This window comes from Anser brachyrhynchus, assembly GCF_964034855.1.
Source record: "Anser brachyrhynchus genome assembly, chromosome: 1".
Lineage (NCBI taxonomy): Eukaryota > Metazoa > Chordata > Aves > Anseriformes > Anatidae > Anser > Anser brachyrhynchus.
Window position 1 is genome coordinate 66,688,746 of NC_137694.1, and position 21,706 is coordinate 66,710,451.

The window sequence follows — 21,706 nt, forward strand, 5'->3', positions numbered from 1 at the left end:
TGTCGTTCCTTCTTGCCTTTCCCCACAATGACTCCAAACAACTGTTGCAGAGTGCTAAAGCAATCTCACCCTTCACAAACACATCTTGCTCAAGATCCTTCAGATAAATTATATTTAGTTACCAGTAACAACACCATGGTAATGTAACATAAAAGGCAAACTGAAATTCTGTATTCTCTGTATAACCAACAAAGAGAAAGAAGTCCACGAATGGAGAATCATCTTCCTGTTCTCTTTTGAGGTGCTCAGTCTAAATGAATAAAGGGACTAGTGTAAATGCTTGCAATTATTTACACTTGAACAAAGCATCACACGCAAATCTTGCTTTCATGAACTAAACCCCCAATTATCTGAATTCTGGTTAACCGGGACACTGGCCACATGATGCACAAAGTGCCCAACCCTGGTCATGGCACTTCACCCCAACACAACTTACAAATAGGCAAGTGGGAACTAAGCTCCAGAGGATGAGATCTTCAAAACTGCTATATGTTGAAATACATAGAAGCCAATCTTACTAAGGAAATGATCAGTATCTGTTCTAATAACATGGGTAAAATTTTAAGCTTTGTTTAAAATTCTATCATTTCCACATGCCCACTTATATTTCTGTATTTTTAATTAGTGGTTTGTAAATTACGTTAAAAATTTGGAAAATAAAACTAAGGGAGGTAGGAGACATCAAATCAGACATTATTCAGTTCCCAGAATGCTTCTACTTTGAATAGTAGTGATTATCTCTTAAGAATTACATACAAACTTTTAATGGCAGATGCCACTAGGGTAGGAAACAAGTCATTAACAGAAATATATATGAAAAATATAAAAATAATACACACACATATCATTTCTTTATATAAAAATATTCAACAAAGTTTATGTTTAATGCCATACAAAAATAATTTATCATCACAGGTATGTATTAAATTTAAGATATACTAACAAATAAAATGTTATTTTAAACTAAATTTCACCTCCCCTCGGCTACCTAATTTCACTGCTCAAAATGACTTGAATCCCAACTCCACCGTCCTGTATGTTTCTGGATTGGGGCAGAGAGGTGCCACCCTTTTTACCTGCACTTCTACTGAGCATCTCACCAACAGCTTCTCAGAAACACTGGCAAATACGACCTGCCTCCCCTCCTTGTTCTCTTCTCCTTTACTTTCTCTCTTCTCCTTGCCCTCCCCTTCCTCTAGAAGGAACCAGCTCAGAGTGAATGATGACCAGCAACGCCTAATTGTTTCATTGTTTTCCAAGTTGATCTATATGCATCTGCTATCTATAATTTGAAGTAACAATTATAAACTATTTAAGTTTATATTCCGCATCATTTCCACAACAGCCAGGACAAATGGACCTTGGTCCATCAGTGATTTATACAAGTGTTATTTTAGTACTTAATTATAAATTTCACCATCTATATGAAAATGGTAACTGGAAAGCGAAACAATCAAGGGAATAACTTTCTAATATCTAGTTGGAAATCAAACTTCAGTCCTCATATCTGAAACAACTGACTATATCATGAACAGGATTATTTCCCCCTCAGTTCTCTACTAGGTGAATTAGTCATTAATTTCTCTTATCAATTAAGATATCTCTTTTTCCAAAAAAGTTAATAGATGCTTTTCTTTCTCTTGTATATTAACTTCAATGAAGGAGGACAGAATCCTGTTCTAATTTTATTATATTCCACGCTATCTTCCTTTTTTTTTTTTAAAGAAGAAGTGTTTGATTACTTGCAAAAATAACTTACTCCATAAACATTTTTAATGATATGAAGAAATGTCTTTTAGTAACAAAATAAGTAAGCTCAGACTGTAGCATCAAACAAGGGTGTATGTAGCACAAATACCAGCTCACAACAATAGAGGTAAAATAATTTGGAAGGGGTGCATGAAAGCAGAAATTCCTTACAGTAAATACCACACATACCAATCTTTTAAAAGGAATTGGTATGGTTTCCACATTGTGGTTTTGTTTTGTTTTTCTTTTCTCTGAAATTCAAATAATTGCTTCCTAAATAATGCTAAATTGAAGATTTTGCCAATTTGGCAGGCAAGTTAGCATTTATCAAGAGACATGAGACTTTTTGAAATTAAAAGGGATGCACTTCAAAAAAATCCAGACATACATATTTTGTATCTAAACCCCAACAGAAAATTTCATAACCCAGTTATTATCTAGTTTAAAAAACAAGCAAACAAAAACAAACAAAAAAACAACTACCAAGATACAAGCCTACAAAGGAAGATTTTATAACTCAATCTCACTTATAGCATTGATGCCACAAAAAACATAAAACACATTTTGACTCCCATGAATACATCTCCACAGAGGATCACTTTCCTTACCTTTGTGTTGGCGCATGCTTTCCCCTTCTTATAGTCCTTATGGCTGCCCCTCTTATCCAATTTGGCCCACAAGGCTTTGGCTTTCCAGTAATTTAGCTTGGACTTGAGTTTGTGATAGAAAGAACGATAGTCCTTGGGCTTTAGTTCTAGGTAGTCACAGAGCTCCTGGAAAGCCTTGAGAGTCCCCTTACACGTTGAAGCCTGGACAAATCTGTCGAAGAGAACATGAGCCTGGTTCACCTTCTCGTTCTTACTTTCCTCCATGCTTCACACGCGGCAGCTGCCCTGGGGGGCAGCTGTTCTCTTCCAGTCTGCCAGATTTCCCAGTGTTGCTCGGCTGAGACACTTTCACCTCTGGCTTACGAGCATTATCAACCTATGAAATAAAAAGAAGAAAATGTAACTGAGTTTGTTCTTTGCTTTTTTTTTTTTCTTTCCAAAATGATGTCTGTGCCCACTAAACTCAGAGCCCAGATTCTCAGTACCTAATGAAGAAAGTCCTAAATGAGTCAACTGATCAATAATACCCCAAGGAGTCCTGCCTGAGTTGACTGAAGCATGGCCTTCCAAAGCCCAGCAAGGCTCTCTTCAGGCAGTGGCACATCTCTTCTCTGTTAAATCAGAATACTTTACCTGAGCCAGTATACCTAAAAAGTTTTATTAAAACTCCTGTTACATATAAATAGCAGAGAAGTTACAAGTCAACTGGCAGATGTTACATATCTTTGGAAGCAGACAGAAGTTTTGAAACAAATGATAGAGACTTAATAATGTAGCAGTGACTGTGATAACAAGATCACTGTGTTAATACCACAGCAATGGGTACATGCCGCTCTTGAAAACACGACTACCCCCAAGTATTTTAGGAGTTAGATTTCCATCAGTAAAAGAAGGTTTGGTCCTCTCCTTCAAAAACAACATGTCTTTATCCATGATAAAGAGAAGAGGAAACAGAGTGGCATATCACCAACCAGTATTTCTGTTTGAGAGTGCTTGCAAACAGTGCTTTTGTACACGGCATGACAAATGCAATGAGGGCTGCTGCAATCCTAGAAAGAAGTTAGACCTAAGCAAGACCTAAGACCTAAGCAAGACCTAAGACCTAGCAATCAAACACTTAAGAAAAGATGTCAAGACTGAAAAAAATGCTCACCTGCATTGCATCGAGCAGTATAAACGTTTGCCTCACTTAGAGTCTGTGGGTATATTCCTGCCTCAGTAAGCAACGCAGCCTAAAAGCAAACTGCAAACTGTCTGCTGCATTTTCTGTGTGGAATTCTCAGACTATTTCCTCAATCTTGTGGTTTTCAACTTCTTTTGATATGCAGATCCCTACAGCATTTCAGGTGGTAGCTGGTGTCCTCAGCAGATGAAATATGCTAACAGGAGGTCTGCTATGCTTAGTTGCTTTTGTAGGATCTCTCAGAAGTACAGAATTGTTTGGATCACAAACAGCAGATTTTGTTTAAAGAATAGCTATTTTTCTCTCTCCATCTTTTATATATAATAAAGCTTTTTCTTCCTTTTATGTAAAAGTACATACATATAAGATATAAACAATTACTCTGCCCTCTAAGAAAGAATACTTCTGTTTAATCTTCAGGTAGGGGAGGGCAGCATGGGAACATATGCTGGAACTATGAAAGTGAAAACATTTCTGAGGTGTTTTTTCTCCTTTTTTTTTTTTTTTTTGTAAAGGGTATTGAGGTGAAAAAGGAAATATGTGGACTCGGATAAAACCTTTTAGATTCTCACCAGCTCTTTTCCTGCTTCCAGCAGACAGGAAGCCAAGTCAAACATTACAGCTCATGTCTCTTCCCCTCTAGTATGACAGCTCTGCAGCAGCTTATCTGGGCACTCCTGTTTTTCAACCTAACACGGTATTTATTGCTTAAATTTAGAAATAGCAAAGGAGACCTGGAAGCCTTTACATACATCCCCAAACTGTTCATTATTAAAAATAAAAATAAAAATTCCTGCAAAAGTCACGCGATAACAATTGGTTATACCAGAGAAAGCGATTCTGATTTTATTAGGTCAACTGCCTTAGGGGACTCGGTACAAACAAAGCTGTTTCTCTGACTGGCTGATACTGGTGTCATGTCCACAACAGCACTGCTCACTAAGCAGTATGGAATGAAATACCTTCCTTCTTCTTGATCTTAACTTCACTGTTGTGAAGCTGGAAATGTACTCCAGGCTTGCACCTCAGGGCAACTACTCCACTTCTCTAAGACACTGTGCTTTAAGCCTGCATCTCCTCTTCAGTTCTCAAGAATGTCATAAGGAGCCCCAACAAATCTCCTCTTATGTTGAAGGAGTAATTTAAGTGCATCTGGTAACAGAGATGTAACAAGATACCTACAATCTAAAGCCATATGCCTCATTTACCACCAGCACAATGTTTCACATTGAATACTATTTTGTGTTATATTTCCCGTCTCTTGCACTCTGCCACCCGAATGCTCACTTTACACCAGCACTTCAGATGACTGACACAACACTTCCTAAGAATAAGCAATAGAAGTTACACGACCTAAATTCAGTGGAGTGGCAATTTCAGCCTGTTGGGCCACAGTCCCTTACTGATATATCCAGGTGTGATGACAGCTTTGGTTTCACTTCTTGCTCTTGCTCCTGCTGTACTTTCAGCAGAGGAGTGAAGCGGCGCTGATTCTGCACTGCACAGCGAGGCCTCCAAGTTAAAATCCACCCCGAGAGCTCTGTGTTCAAGGCTTGCCAAGCCAGGCGACAAACCTGCCAAAGCAGGTCATTTTACTCGGCGCGACGAGAGCAGCACGTTAATTTCAGTATTCTGCCTACATCCCATTTCACACCGGCTGTTAAGTCAGTTATGCCCACAGGTGAAGTACAGAGGCTTCAGTCACTGCAATTAGTCACTCCTCAAAACTCCGCATTCTTGATGTAAACACCCAAAGCGCTTGGAACCTATGAGCAACATGTTAGAGAGCATGGAAATTACAGGAGGCAAAGCAAGGGCAGGCAGGAATTATTTGCCAGGTTTCCAGGGTATTCGTATGCCCTGTTGGCTCTTCTGCAAGCCTGCAGTATCCTGCATGTTTTGTCTCGAGGCAGCTGATTGCTGACTCAGAAGCTCTGTAAATTCCTTGGCTGAAGCGTTGGGAGAGAAAGACAAAGCCTGTGAAAAAACGCATGCAAGAACAGTGTTCATGTTGCTATTTACAATAATAGCAAGAGGTTGTCACTGACTCATGCCTGCAAGTACGCTCAGGATCTCCAGCTCTTGCCCAGGACAAAGGAACCCCATGAAAAACAGAGAAACAGACAATGAATAGTTCCAGGTGCTGCTTCCTTCCCATTCCCACAGTCACCACAGATGCATGAATATGAATATTTTACCAAATACATGCATGAGAAAGAAAGTCCAGTGCCTGCAATGCTCACCCCCTCCTTCTACCAAATGGAAGAAACAGGAAGGGATTTTGCAAGTGACACGTGGGTGATTTTGGGTGTACACATTCAAATTCCTGCAAATCCAGGGCTCCTATACTCCAGACAAATACGGTGCCATTCTAGAAATCACCTCCCTTACACTTTCAATCCAGATTTTTGTTAAAAGTGCTCATTTAACTAATGACTTAGTCCTGGAAAAGTAAAATATTTTAGTATGGGAATGTATTTTCCAGCATTCTCCTCCATTTTTTCCAGCTGTAACTACTGACTTAATTCCATTTAAATTCACAGATTGTTCTGTCCAGCTCAAAACAGCATTTCAAGTGGATAAAACGTTTGCCAAAGTAACTGCCCCGATCCACTTCTGAGCGCTGAGTTTCTCTGAGCACCATGCAAGTACTGGCTTATATTTTGGTTGTTTCACAGCTGGGCAAATGCTGCAGATGCACCCTCAACAGACAAAGCTCTGAGAAGGCAGCGATCAACAAAGCATGGTACTGTATGAAACCTAAAGGCAAGTTGGTCCTTCAACTGTAAAACTACCAGTGGTTCCAAGAGCCCCAATGCCCATTGATCTCATCCTTTCCAAAATATTTCCAGTTGCCCAGCCACTTTCCATGTCCTTGCCTCCCCTTCATGGCCCCTCACCTTCTGCCTAAGCAAGGCTCAGTAACACGCTCTGGAAACTCTGAGCTTACTGTAGCACCGCAGCCAGCACACACTTGCAACTTGGCTAGCAAAAGCCTAAGAACAGATTATATTGTTAAGCTTATGCTGCAGACAGTGGGGACACCTATTTTTGTCCCACTCCTCCACCCAGCCACCAGTTTTCTTGCAGGAAATCAATTACCTTCAAGACTTTTATTCCCTGTCAACTCTGGATGAAATCGTTCCAAAGTTATTAAGGATGAACTGAAAAGCAGATGGACGAACAACTCAATCCCATAAGCTTCCCTTCTATAGGAAACCACACTAAAGAAAGTCCGTATTCCAACAAATGAAAAAGCTCTGTTTCCATTTCCAGGATTTGATTTATTTTTACTTTTAGCTAAAACTAAAGAAATGGCCTTTGCTACAATATGTTCATCACATTCTAAGTCATCACAGATATCAAAAAGTGCAGGTTTAGGGTGGCTGCAAGGCTGTGGAACAGATGGCAAAAAGAGGACAGTTTTGACAAGAAAAGCTAAAAAAAAAAAAAAAAGCAATTATTTTAGCTCCATATTATGTGCAGACAAGAAATGAGAAAGCAGGAGGACAAAAGGGTGGGGCTGCCATTGTTTGCAGCTTCCCCTTTTATACCAGATGGAAAAAAGGAACGTCAGTACAGTTTTAAGATGGTATTTAGATTTGCTCTCGTTCATAAAATTTGACATTCAAGCAAATATACTGGGCAATAAATGTTTGTGTTATATACACTTATCAAACCTGATTTAGTGGGCTTCTGTCCACCACAATGGGGTGAATCAGTTGGGTCTCCATCTGTTTCCTTCCTCATCCCATCAAGCCAGAGCAAGAGTAGGAGAAAGAGAAATCAGATACAAACTTGTTGCAAATACAAGAACCCATTCTTAATAAGAAGATCAAGGCATATGTACGAACAGGTCACACAGAACTGTCACATGGAGAAAACAGTTCAGTAATGATTTGAAAAGAAATACTATTACATCCAAGAACGTGGAAACAAATACAGTGGCAGCTACAGGTATTTGGTTCCCAATTTTATATGAAGGTACTGAATAAAAATATGTAGATTGTTCTTTACTAACCAGTTCTTAAGTGCCATAAAATGATTACCAAAAACATTAGACCTACAAAATGAAACCTTTTATTTACATGAATTCAGCAAACATATTCTGTTCCTCTGTCATACACTTCTCTTTGATCAAATCACAGTCCTTATACTGAATGAACACCAACATAAAAAGAGAAAAAAGGAGGCCAAGAAACAGATCAGCTGTCTTCTTTCCTCAATTTGATAAGAATCAATGTCCCAAAAAGTTCTACCTAGGATTTTCCCTCTGGTCTTTGGGGAAAAGCTGCTTAGCTTAGGCACTGCAAGTCCTATATGCCCATTGACCATTTTAGCCAGTTTCTCTGAATCATAAAGGGTGCTTAACCAAAAACTCCAAACAAAATGAAAGAAGACAAAGAAATGACACCATGGAAGAGGAAGAGGTAACTGCCCCCTTATAGAAAGGGTAAGGAAATAGTAGGCCTTCCGGATGGCTGTCAAATTGTAAGACCAGCTTGAGGACGGACCAGCTTAACTCCCTGAATATACCTGTGACACAGCCACGTACCAGGGAGATCCCTCACAGCACAAACCTTCACATGGGGCCAGCAGTAACCAATGCAGTGATCCCTTCTCACCTAGAACCTACTTGTCAACTGTGTGACTGAGAAGCTGGGGACACGTCTTGGAACTGTCACCATGCTGTAAAGAACCGCACAGTAACCCCAAATGCACAGCAAAATAAAATGTATTTCTCAAAGAAGAAAATATGCCTTTATTCAGTAAACAGTAGCACTTCTCACTAGAATCAAAACTGTCACGACAAACTTTTTGGAGCATGCCCGTTAGCACACATGATGCGGGCAACGCTTCCCTTTACAAGTCTCCCAAAACCTCAAGGCATCTCACAGCAAAGGCTTCATTCGTTACCTGCATGGTGAAATCCATGCATCTCCCACAAAACCTCCTGAAATTCTTCCTGGCACAGACCATCTTAAACACTAGCGTGAGAGAGCACTAATGACAGGCAGCTACACATCATCATCGCTCTTTCACAGACTGTATGGCAACGAGGTGCTCTGTGACAAGCCTCCTGCTCTGGGAGAAAGGGCAACACGTATTTCCAGGACACGAGTTCATCTTTCTTCACGAAGACTCATTCTTGGTGCACCCACTACAACACAGTGCCAGCTTTTGCCTCCACCTCCTCCCAGATTTTATCACAGTAAATACCGGAGGATGCTACCCTTGCCAAGAGACTCACACCTATCTCACAACTTGCCACCCTTCCCTTGTGAACAACTGCCTCAGAAGCCTTAGGCACCAACACTTTACTAGGCCGATGAGAGCAACACTTCCTTTTCCTAGCCTCCCAAAGCCAAAGACACATGACAGTGAAAACTTCACTCGTTGCCTGTGTGGTAAAATCCATGGATCTCCCACAAATTGTTGGGACAAACCCTCAAAACTCAAATCCTTGTGTTTCAATATAGGGAGCCCTAAAATAATTCCCCTAAAGACCATACCCCACCCCTGCAGGCAGGCAGACCGCCGGTATTTTTTGATGAGCAACACAAATCCAACTTCTACGCTGCGTGCCATGGCTTTGCACTAGGTGAACGTGACTTCACGACAGGGCTGAAACACCTGGAGTCTTCCTACTCCACTGCTTCACAAGGTAAGGAGGTTGAACGTCATTCCCTCATTTGAAGTACTTTGAAGCTGTTCTTGATGTTACCTTTCAACAAGGAAATCCATCCTAAAGTTAGTTCCTACCTAGTTTTGCAAGTTTTCCCCCCTGGAGTTCTTCAAATGCTATCTGAGGAAATGCTCCTATACAAAAAAGGCCTCTAAGAAATGACTAGAATGACACTTTCACAAAACTTTACTTCTAAGACTCCACATGGGGAAAAAGCAAATCAGTCAGCTTAGCACAGCCAGACATAAAAGCTTTTGACATGGTACAGGACACAGATTTTCATCTTTCTGAGCCAACATTCTACGACAGTAGGAAAAGAAGTTTTCAGAAAAGCTTTGCTGAACATGAGAGAACAGGAGCATTGTTCTGACCCCATTAGAACGTTTGAGCAGAAAGAAGACCGGAGGCTATAAAACACACTGTAATGACCTCTTCTGCAGCCCAGTGATCCAAGTCCTCAGAGGTTTTTAGGTTCTACCAGCACTCTGATCACCACAAGCTATCCCACAACACAGTGGAACAGATAGAGCCTGGATATATATATATATTTAAAGAACATAAGGAACCTCATAAAAGAAATTAACTAATAAGACTAATATGAACTTTTTTTTTTAATTATATGAGTGAAGGTTCCTATTTGCCAGAACCTTCTACCAAAACAGACTGCAACAACCAGAAACAACAATGCAGGAAAAGATAATTGACATAGACAAAAAGACATATACATATGATCCACAATAACAAAAGGAAAAAAAATATTGTCCTTTAAAGAGCACATACCATGTTTCACATGAAACCTAGAAACCTAAAAAGTCTAGCATCTAATGTAGTGCATGTTTGAACTACAGAAAGCTTATGCCTCCTATTATACGCACTTGTCTCCACCTATGTGCTTCAGTTCTTCCTTTTATCTTCTAATTCTGCCTTATACAGGTCAGTAAAAATTATTAATTGCAAAGAACCACGTGGCCCAACTTACCAAAGCCTCCTTCATTTAGGTCACTGAGAGAGACACCTTAGCAGCTCAGAAAAAAAACTAAAAAAATCATCGTTTGTGTCAGCATTTATTCTAATCAAGGCAGGTGTATGCCTGGACTTTTAACTCCAAGGCTTACTCCCCATGGTACATACCAGACTCTCACAAACCAAAGAACAAATACTCCAGTTACAGACATTAAAAATGTATACAGAAAAGCAAGTTTTATTTGTGCTGCTTCCAACTTTCAGCTATTATGGGTGTGGAAAAGAGGCAGGCAGTTTCTCAAAGGAAGTGGTTTAGGAGAAAGGAATTAGGAAACAGGATTAAAAGATTCATAAATCCATCGTACACGCACACTCAAAAACTAGCTAAGGCACCACAGATTGAGTACATATACAGAGCATTTCAGATGAATTATTTAATGGATCTATCTCCCATTTCTGTGGAGGAATGCTGAATATGGAAAGCAGAGTGACTTAAAAAATTTGGATTTTTTTTCCTAATGTAGACCTTGCAAGACCATTTTGGGAGCCAAGAAACCCAAGTAAACAGACATTTGAATAAAAGAGCCATAAAGATTACTCCAACCCACAAACCACTTAATTTAGAGGCTGTTGAACTCTAAAAACAAAACAAACCCCAAAGCTTATTCTAGGAAAAGTCCAGGAAGGGTTGGGACCATGCTATAACCCGTGGGTGCAACCCTAGCCTTTGTAATTGTGAGGTAAAATATACACAGAGCTCAAAAAACGCCTAAGGAATTGGACCTTAACCCCATGTCTCCAGAACTGCTGCTCCTTTCCCTTGACCACAAAGGTCCAACCAAGAGCAACATCTCGAGGGCTCATGGCAGAACAGGACCAGCATCCTACTCGTTACTTGTCACATGCTTTCACTTGTCACTTATCGTCCACACATCCAGCTATCGCATGCCCTGATCTGCCACTGCCCCCAACAAACCCAAACTCCATCAGCCAGGCTGACTCCCTAAATTTCACTGCTGCCAAAGAAAATCCCATGGCATATTTATAACCACTGATCTGTGTACCCTGCTCATGTAGCCCAGATCACTACACACCTACCTTTCCTTTCTCCTTAAAGGTTGTGCACGAAAATATGTGCTGTGTAGTTTGTCTACATATCTAAGAACAGAAACAGCAGTGGCAAGGGACTCAACCTAGGGTAGGTGCAGCAGGCTGTTTCTTGGTGCTCTGCAGGCTTGCTTTGTCCTTGCACTTTAGACACTAGATTAGACCATAATATGCTAACAGGCAATTTCATTTTGGTTTGCAAAAGCAGAGAATTACACACCTCGGCAACAGCAGCACTGACTGAGCGGTCTGAACGAGCCACAAAGCAGGACTGGAAGGGAACTAGGAAGAGCCTGGTTCCCAGTAAGTTCTGAATGTTCTTCTTGGGAATGCCCAGCAGATGCAACATGGAGCTACACCGGTTTTCATGATGGAACTTACTTGTCTAGACTCTTAGGGCATGGGGCTTCTAGATAACAGGGAAGATACTGAACATGTTCAACAGACAATGCTAAAGCCCAATTCATTAGCCCACAGGAAGAAAACCACGCACATACATAATAATCCCATAGCTTTTATTTCAGAAATTAGATCTTTCCACTAAGCTCTCTTCCACCGGTACCCCAAACATTTTCTATAATCTATCCCAGGTTGAATTCCCATAGACAAGAAAAAAAATCTCAATCCTACCCTTTTCTCAAAGCATTTTCTTACTGTATGTGCATCTTGGAGCTCTTGATTGGACAGTATCTTAAACTTAGTTTAGTATTAATCCTTGATAAACCTAGCCATGTAAACCTTTCCCCTTCTAAAGGTAAGAACACCCAACCCTTTGCACTCTGGTAAACACCATGATCTTTAACAAGAACAATAAACATTAATATTAATAAAATCAAACAAATCCCAACCCATATCAACTAATAAACTTCACTATGAGCCTGTCAACAACTGCTCCAATCTAGCAGCTTAATGAAAACTCTCTATTGCACAATCCTGTGTCTAATGCTTCCCATCATTCATTTACCTCATAGTTAACAGGAAAGCTTTTACCAGGAGACAGGAATACATTGTATGCAAAAACCCATTTGACATTTTGGCTAAACTATTATTTTCTCATGCAATAAGACATACCAAAACTTTTCAAGGTAATCCCCGTTATAGGTGGAGTTCCAAGTACAGCAAAAACCAAAACCCGTAACATCGAACTTTTTACTCTGGACATAAGTAAGTATCATTTGCACATACTGTTACATAGCTTAAAAATAGTAAGCAGGCAGCATGTTCCCCACTTGGCTGGACATCTGACTCTCTGTAAATGCTGAACCCGTTTCAACTGGCCAGAGTGATTCCCCCCAAGCCACCGAACACACGAGAGATGCCTCCCTCAGCAAAGACAGTGCCAAGCTCAATGCCTAGAGCAGATGAAAATCTGTTAGGAAATCAGTTACAGAGGGAAGAGGTGGAGGCGGTTTTGTGATTTGCTCTCCTCTCCCTGAGGCCTTGGCAAGCACGGTTTCTGAAATAAGATGGCAGTCATCATTTCCAGAGACAGACATTACTAGTCTGCTCAAATACAGCTGCACTGGTGAGGACATGAAAAGACTTGGTATGAATTAGTCAGAGATTTAATCCAATCTAAGTGCAAGGATGCCATTCAGCAGAATTTGTTCCTAGTAGTAAGCACACATAAAAGCTTCTCTCTTTGCCTTTCATCCTCAAGGACTTCTCTATCGTCTTTTTAATTCCATCCTTCTTTGGATGAAGGCCATTCCTCTGCAAGGATATCTGGGGGTCTGAGGCAGACATCCTGAGCTGAACTTCCCAGCTATCTTGCAGAGATATGAGAGGGCGTGAGCACTCTTTTCACTTAATGCAAGCCTAAGAGGCCCCATCGAGGGACCTACAATTACCTCTTGTGCAAGATATCGACACATGCCTCTTTAGCAGCCCACCTTTATAGGTCACGGAGAACTACCTACTGTGAAACAACAACTGTCCACTGTGGTTTGACAGCCCTAATGCACCTCTTTTTGCACTCTGCTGTTTGCAGGCTGGAATTTGTCTTACGAGGCATTCCAGGATCTCCACTGGCAGATGATTCAATTCTAGACCTTGGGCTCAAACTAAATAATTTCCATAATTCCTCATTTCATAACATCATCCTCCATCTGGTATTTGAGCACTAGCCAGACTGGCCTTTTTTCAAATTGCTTTTAAATGCAGCAAGAAGGGGCAAGAGAGACTAAAGGTAACAGTTATGACTCTCTCCGGGAGAAATACCAAGAGGCTGCTGCTGGCTTACCTGAGGGCAGGTAATAACTTCAGAATCAGACCAACGAGGTAGCTTTAAGAAGAAAAAGGCTGAAATTAAGAGATACTTCCTTCAGCTTCATTCATCCGCTGCCTTCAGGCTCAGTCAGCTAGCACAGACTTGCAGCACAGCACGCCTCTGCAAACCTGCACTGGCCAGCAGCAGTGGCAGAGCTTCGCTGCGGCAGCGGCCGCTTTCCTAGAAATCCCTTCAGTGATCCTGTGCTGCTACCACAAGGTTAGCTGCAAGTTCCTCCCCAGACACAGCAACCTGGGGCTTTCGGCATCTGGAAACCACTCTTCCTACTGTCTAACACAAGCGAGCAACTAAGTAGTATTTATATATTTACCATTAGTTTAGCAGAAGTACATGCTGCTGTTAAGAAAGCTTGCTTTTGTCCAATTTAAAGACTAAGTAATGTAAAGAATTTGTTCCCAATTAGGTTGGAAGCCACCACTGGAATCTACATACCCGCCCGCTCCCTCATCCTTCCCCATGCGTACACCTGCCTGCCTCCCAAGCAGGACTGCACGATTGTTATGTTTGGGGTGGGAGGAGTTGTTTTTTTGGCTGTTTTCTTGTGAGATTTTGTGAGGGGTGCGTGCCATCTTATGAAGGGCTATAGTTTTAATGCGTATTTGGCTCGATGAGTTCCCACAAGGATATTGCACAACATGATGACTACTGCACAGCACACCCCTTTCCTGACAATTCATTAATTTCATTTCTATCCTATATGCTCGAGTTCTTTCTACAGAATATCAATATAAAGATCAAGCTAGTCCCAAAAGAGTATCACCACAGCTCCTCAGCCTTAAAGAACATGAACAACCCCCATTCCCCCTGACACTAGTTCCTTCCCCTTTCAACTACAATTTGCTACTTTCTGCTCCAGAGAGATGCTCTGAGATGGTACAGCACTCAAGCACCACTCATTTTCCCAGCTGAGCAGCATCAAGGATAAGTAGTTTCACGTATAGGTCCTTGTGTTTGACGTGACGAGAGCATGATGCATTCAGTAGAATACATGATGCCCCACACAGACCATACAGCATGTTTGTTAGCAAGGAGAAGGGCGTTGGATTCACTTCTGCATGAGCTTATTGTGGGAAGCAAGAAGCCATACATGGGAGACTGGCTAACCTCAAGCACTAACTAAAGCAACACGAGTAGGTTGAAACCTAGTGGCAGGGCTATCAGAAATCCATCGGAGCAGACTGGGAAAGAAACAAGCATGACAGCTGGCTGCAGCAGACTCCCTGGAGAAGAGGTGCAATATTAACAGGAGATAGACAAGGGTTCAGCTGGAAGCATTTACAGTTTTGTTTCCTACAGGGACAGGGGAAGGCTGGCAGGCTCATCAAACTAACAAAGGTGTAGCTCAGCTCTTCCCTGCTTCCTGACCCATTTCTGCCAGGAGAGTAAAAATGTGTGTTAGGTTTTAGACTGCAATCAATGTTTGAAACCAGAGACACAAAGCTCTAGAGCGCTCTCCCATGAGAAATGACCACGGCAATAAAAGACTTGCTCAGTTTATTAATAGCATGCAGTTTTCTGAGACTGAAAAGGAACACACACCACACAAACCAGTCCAGTGCTTTCATTTTACTGTACATACACAGACATGACAATATATGCACAATTAATGTGCCAACCCAGAATCAAGTGATCTTAACCACAACCACAGACATTTATGTATAGCCAGAAAAGAAAAGCTTTATTAAAAGTTCATAATGCTGTGTAAAATTATCAGTTTTCAAGGCCTTTAGCTCCATAAAGACAAGTTTTCTCTGTCAAAGAAGCTGATGTTGTAGCCATTTCTGTAACTGCCTGTCCTCTTACTGACGCATGTGTTGTGTGGGGTGGGAAGGGAAGAAGTGGGAGGGAGGGGACCCTAGTATATTTGAAACCCCATTTCCTTGCCAGGATGGATGAAATATCACTTCTTCCTCTATTTTAAAAAATAACAGCCTTGAAAGCTGAAGAACGCGATGGACTTCCAGACCTTTTCTCATGAGCGTAAAGCTGAAAAAAACAGTGCTGTTAACAAAGTAGTTATTGGGAAAGACAGGAAAGATTCAAAAAATTCAATTAAAAACAAACAAAAAAATCCCCGTGCTTTTGGTACTTCACCAGGACGCAGAAGCAACATACTAAACACTTCTGCATGTTGTTTACTTTGGATAACAAAATTTGAGTGTTGTTTTCCCCCAAAGGCATAAAGATGCTATGCAAAGAAACACTACAGGCAATTTATGCCACATCTGTGTGTGTTCCTGCAGCTAATAAAGGAATGTAAGACGACTACAAGCTATACAAGTAAAATGAGTTCACCACATTACATCAGGGAGTTTAAGGGATAAGTACTGTTCTGGTGCTCCAAGCATGTACTACAGCGGCCAGGAGTCCATAATCTCCAAAGAAAAAAAAGTTGTTCAGTGTCTTTGATTTGCTTTTAAAAACAGCTAACATACACTAACAATGTAGTTAATTCAGGACTGCTCCAACCCGACCCGAAATGAGCTTGACTTTCCCTTTTCCATATATGCCACGCAACAGCGACTTCATTTCCATTAGTCTCCTGGCCAGCCCACCAGATCTGACAAAAACACAGCCAAGAAGCAGATCGGGAGGGTCCCAAGTTTACCAAGAGAGATCAGTGTTTACACGTCTTTATTATTCCAGTGCAGAGTTGCTAGCACATTTATAAGCAGCCATAGATTGAGACGTGCTACTATCTTAGAGAAAGAGAACAAAACAGCAACAAGCTTACAGTACCCAGCTGTAAGAAATATGAAAGTATGTCCCTGACAAGCATAACACAGTAGTGGCCACCAGATACAACAGGTGATCCTTTCCACATTTTGGGTTCCTACCTGTTCAAAGTGCTTCTGAACGCCCCTCTGCCCACACTCGCTACCTTTGGAGAAAGCAGGCGGCCAGCATGCTGTACGGAGCTTGTCTTTGTGTATAAGGTGACTCAACGCCTAGTATTTGGGTAACTCGCAAGGCACACTGGAGAGAACGCCAGTGGTAACCACACACCCCTGCACTGTGCTCAACCTAGCGTTCCCTGTCTCTGTGTGGCAGTATCCAGGCATTAGACTCCCACGTAGCTTCACTCCTGGGGACAAGGCAGTTCACTTTCAGAGCAGAGCTGTTCATTAGTTATACCACATTTCATTAACATAAGCATAGGTAAGTAAATTAATAGCAAAGTGAGGTCTAATCAAAATGGCCAAGATAGGTACCTTGCTATTAAATGCTGTTTTCCCAGGAAGAATTCAAAGCAGTGCAGGGAACCTGTGGAAGAAGTTGACTCTACCATACAACAGCTACATGCCGTAAGGTAGATGTGGATGCAAAACATCTGCAAACAAGCTCAATCCATTATCTAAGGTGATTTTTCTTTTTCCTTCTCCCACCGAATAACTAGACATCACACACCTACCTGTGCCCATAATCATTTTAGCCCTACCTCAGTTCAACCCAACAAGTTCTGGGTATAAATAAATCTCCACAGACACAACAAGCTTCAAGGGGTGATGACAGCATGAAGTGAACAAGATGCAGCTGTTCTTTCACATTTAAAAAAAAAAAAAGATGCTATCTGGCTGGAGCATCCATGCAGGATGGCTCACTCTCTTGAAACTCTCCTACAGACAGGATTTAGCATAGAGAAACTTCCAGGAGTTTTACAACAGGAGCTGGTACTATGCTGACCCTGGCAGTGTGTAACTAGAAGCCTGCCGTGCTGATACCTTTCCCTGGACCAGCACGTTTGGCTGGAGAAGAAACATTTCTTCTCTCTTCTAAATTAGATATGTTGATTAAGGCAGTGCACTGATCTGTCCTGTTTAAAACTCCTAAGAAGTGGGTCAAATTAAAAATTTGGGAGTCAAATAGCCACCAAATAATTGAGGTTGGAAAGAACCTCTGGAGATTGCCTAGCCTAATCCCACTGCTCAAAGCAGGGTCAGCTAAAGCAGGTTACTCAGGGCTGTGCCCAGTCAGGTTTTGAGCACCTCAAGGATGGAGTCACGAGGAATGCTTTAAACCTAACATAATATCCCTTGCAGATAGAACTGCATATTTAACCTCCAGGCAGATTAATTTTTATGTAATGAGAGCAATACTAGAGAGCAGAGATGCTCCCAGCACACATCACCCTAAAAGGTAAAGCCAAGAGAATCAAAAGCAGCAAGTCATTTTTTCCCCCATAATCACAAAACTCAAAACCTCTTCAGATTTCCTTCTTACCTTGAAACAAAGTGAAGTGCTTATTCCCATGCCTCATGGAACATTAAACAGAAGAGCTTAACCCATAAAGATAACACACAAAACTACTGTCTAGTTGTTGAGATTTGGAGTTTTGAATCCCATTTCACATTCTTCTTTAACGTATAGCCCAAGGGTTCAACTGAACTGCCTCCCCTCTCCTCAAACGGAGTTCTTACTGGTCAAATTTGGTGACATCTGAATTTGCAGTAAAAAAGCTCTGAAGAATCAGAAAAATAACATTGACAAGAACCTCAAGAAACCACTGAGTCCATCACGTTGCTCCAGCTGTTGACAGGGGACGTGGAGTTTCTTATGGGTTACAGCATGAAAGACACCTAACGACATCAAAAAGGATATTGGTAAACAACAACAACAAAAAACACACCACCGATTTTCCAAGGGTAGTGTGTAATTCCTAGCAGTGGGGCTACAGGGAATAGCCTCTCAGTTGGCAACTAAACCACAAGGTTTTAAATAGATAGTTCAAAGCCAGAGATTATTCTCTTATCCTGTGCTGTCAGTGCTACAGAGCTGTGAGGAAATGTAATGCTGATGTACAGACAGGAAATAAAAATGTTTACCTTTAAAGTTAAATTCTCTACCTTTGTCTTTATGAAGTCAGATTTTGGATGACTTGCAACGTGCAAAGATGATTTAAAAGACAGGAGAGATATAGAATCCAGTTGTTCAAAGACCCATCATTCAATTTTAGCGCAATAGGGCTGTAGCTCTTGCAGGGTTGTCATTTTAATTTTGCTACATGAAGAATGCATTCATTAAAATGAGGTTCATCTCTTGGATGAGAAGTTGTTTCTGGTGGCAGTTAATGGTAGCTACTTACAAGTACTTGGGAAAACAAGACATTTTGCTGGAGAAAAAACAGGGTCAATTACGGGGGAAGGCAGGTTAAGAAACCAGTTTTACAAATAGCTGATTAAGAAGAAAGCCTAGTTTTGTGGAAATCTATTACACACATGCTGGGCTGACAAAACTCTACCAGGTCAGCTCTCATACATCCCTGGTCCTTCTTCCTTTCCTTGTACCCTTATAGGAGAGTCTGGCAACAGGATTTGAGAGGATTATCAGGCCAAAGCTGGAAGAGAGTTCCAGCCAGCAGTCTAAAAGTGAAGTTAATCACCTCAGCACCATTAAGGGGGTAAGGCCTAAGAAGGATTCAGACAGACTGCTTCCATTAACTAGCCTGAAACTCATTGAGTGCCATGTAAATGATAACTCTGATTGCATGGGAGAACATGCCCTGGGCAGTGGTTATTTGAGGCAACAGATGCTGGGGGATACAGAATATACTTCACTACCCTGTTCCACACAGCTTGTTTCAGCCTTCTGCTAGACGAGACTTCAAGCACTGACCAAGTGAAAGCTTTCCTAACTTCAGTGATGCCCAGGATCAGTCTCCCTTCTCGCAGCACGCAGCCCAGGTAGCGGAGCTAGACTAAGTTCAGCTGCCCTATTACCATACACTGTCACTGCCCAGTTCATAAACTTATCCTGACTTTATGTTGAAACTTAGAAGAAAATATCCCAAACAACAATTTTTAGCCAGAACTTTTGTTATGGCACAATAATTCAAGTTTTTTAGGTTAAAGAGATCAGCTGCTGCTTGTGCAAGCGTTCACTGAACTTTTGCATACGATAACCACCCTCCCTTTGGATAAAAAGGTAAGGCAGTCTTACCACAGGGACCTGATTTTTAAAAACAAAGTTACTCTCATTTAAAGAGAAAGTCTGTAATTATCAAATAAGTTCTTCTACTCAAGACTTAAGTTTTTTCTCTAGTGACCCGTCTCCTCAAAAGTAAATAAAAAGCACTTCTCAGAGATATAATAGGGCTCTGCAAATTCTTAAACACTTCCTAGCTCCTGCAATCCTTAAAATTCATCCTGGTATAACTCTTCAAGCCCCCTTTCAACCCCTGGCCTTTGAATATGCCATTAATGTTTTAAAAGGAACAGAAGTGCTTAGTTTCAAAAAGTTGTTTCCTTACCACAGTTAAGTTCAAACAAATTAATGACTTCAATGCTTCTTTGAGTTCTCAAGTTCATTGTTTACTGAGACAAAAGCATACCGATTTTAGGAGTACAGATTTGTTTACAGCTTTTATTAAAAGCACTGCAAATCTCACCCAAAGGGTTAAACATGCCATGGCATTTATAGTTACAGTTTATGTAATAAACTACATAGCTTATATAGTGTGCACAGGTATAGCTTAATATATCATAACGATACGATGTTCAGTTTTGAGATAAAGTAACCAACATGGTTTTTGCAGATTCTAGTCTTAAATCAACTACAAACAAAATAGCAGGAAATGTCACAGCTATTTTTTTTTCTTTTTTATTCCTTCCTTTCTTTTCTTTTAGATCCTGCAGTGAAGTGGGAACCCTCCTAGACAGAAGAGGGATTCCTTTCAGTACCATCTCTCCGTTTGAGATTGCCAAGAACAGAACAGGGAACAGTCTCTAGGAGGGGGGCAGATAAACCTTCCCAAATCAGCTGCTAATTCTGCGAGTTAAAGGACGCTCTTCTCAGGCTATTTCAGTCACCAGTAACCACCCTGGAATGGCACTAGAGATTCCTGAGGTAAAAGCTCTGTTATCCATCACCAGCAAGTGAGCTACGCTGAACTCTGTAAATATCTCTTAGAAGAATCAATTGTTTTGCTTTTCCTACATTCATAGTACTGTAAAAAGAGAATATGGAATACAGCGTACTAAGCATTCTTTAATGTCTTGATATGCTTTCATGCTAAATTTCAATATTCATTCAAAACACTGAAGTGGACATTTCTTAAAACTTAAAACATTTCTTAAACATTTCTTAAAACCTTGAAATATAATCTCAAACGTGTCAAAAAAATCAGAACCTGCAATAAAAGCAGAAGTGCTAACAGACATTTCTGCCTTCAAAAACCCCAAAGACAACACGCTTGCTCATCAAAACCAGTTCCTGATTTTTTACAGCTTTCTCCCTGAGTCCTGTGGTTTCACTGGGTTTATTAAACCATATCGCTCAATAGTATTAAGTACATAATGATACTGCAGAAAAGAACGCCACCACTTCTGCGGTCGGAAATCTAACCACATGCCCTTCCTGTTAATGCACAATTCAAAGCAATAACTAACAGCACATGCATGCAGCATCTCCATACGCACAGATCCATGCTTGCCTCAAGTTATTTAGGGCTGTGCTCCCATTGATTCAAGGATTCATTTCCCTTTCCTCCTTTCCGCCCCTCATCTTGGCTCTAACAAAGAGTTTCACCTGAAGACCACACCACCACCACCACCCCCTAACCTAAGAAACAAGACTGGCTTGTTCAGTCAGATCTGAGATTTGATCCAACTCCCACAGGGCTGTGCAATTATCATAACAGAAACAGAAGAGGAAAAGAAACATAAGGATTGTGACAAGATGGGACCCACCCCTTGGGCAACAGCGTGATCTTCAGCTGTTTTATGCACACCATGAAAAGACACCCTATGGATATATTCTTACGTCCTAGGGAGCACAGCGTAAGATGCATAGTCTCTCTGATTTTTTAAAGTCAGTGACAGTTGATAAAAATCATTACGAATCAACAATGTCTTGTCAGAGGAAAATATTTTGTTTGTTTTTAGTTGCAGTGCCGCTAAGTCTAACTAGAAGTGGTACAAGCAAAGCCAAGAACACCCAGCCTGCTTACTGCCAAAGACAGAATATGAATTATTTGCCTAGAACTTCCCACTGAGTTTAGCCACTCAGGACACTTTAAGGAAATGCCTCTAAAAACTTAGACATTTCATCTTGCTTACCTCTATAAGAAAGTTTCTGATTACTCTCTTACTATCGCCACATTGTACTTCAGCTTTAAAAATTTG

At 41.0% G+C, this 21,706-nt stretch overlaps 1 protein-coding gene across 17 annotated transcripts in view; it reads right to left on the bottom strand.

The window, feature by feature from the left end:
* MICAL3 (microtubule associated monooxygenase, calponin and LIM domain containing 3) overlaps window positions 1-21,706 on the bottom strand; it is a 182,415-nt gene that overhangs the window by 106,170 nt on the left and 54,539 nt on the right. For all 17 annotated transcript variants that reach the window (XM_080600102.1, XM_080600104.1, XM_080600103.1 and 14 more), the window contains one exon: window positions 2,358-2,733. In XM_080600102.1, coding sequence (XP_080456228.1) covers window positions 2,358-2,621 — 264 coding nt within the window. In that variant the 5' untranslated portion in view covers window positions 2,622-2,733. The remainder of the gene's footprint in view (window positions 1-2,357; window positions 2,734-21,706) is intronic.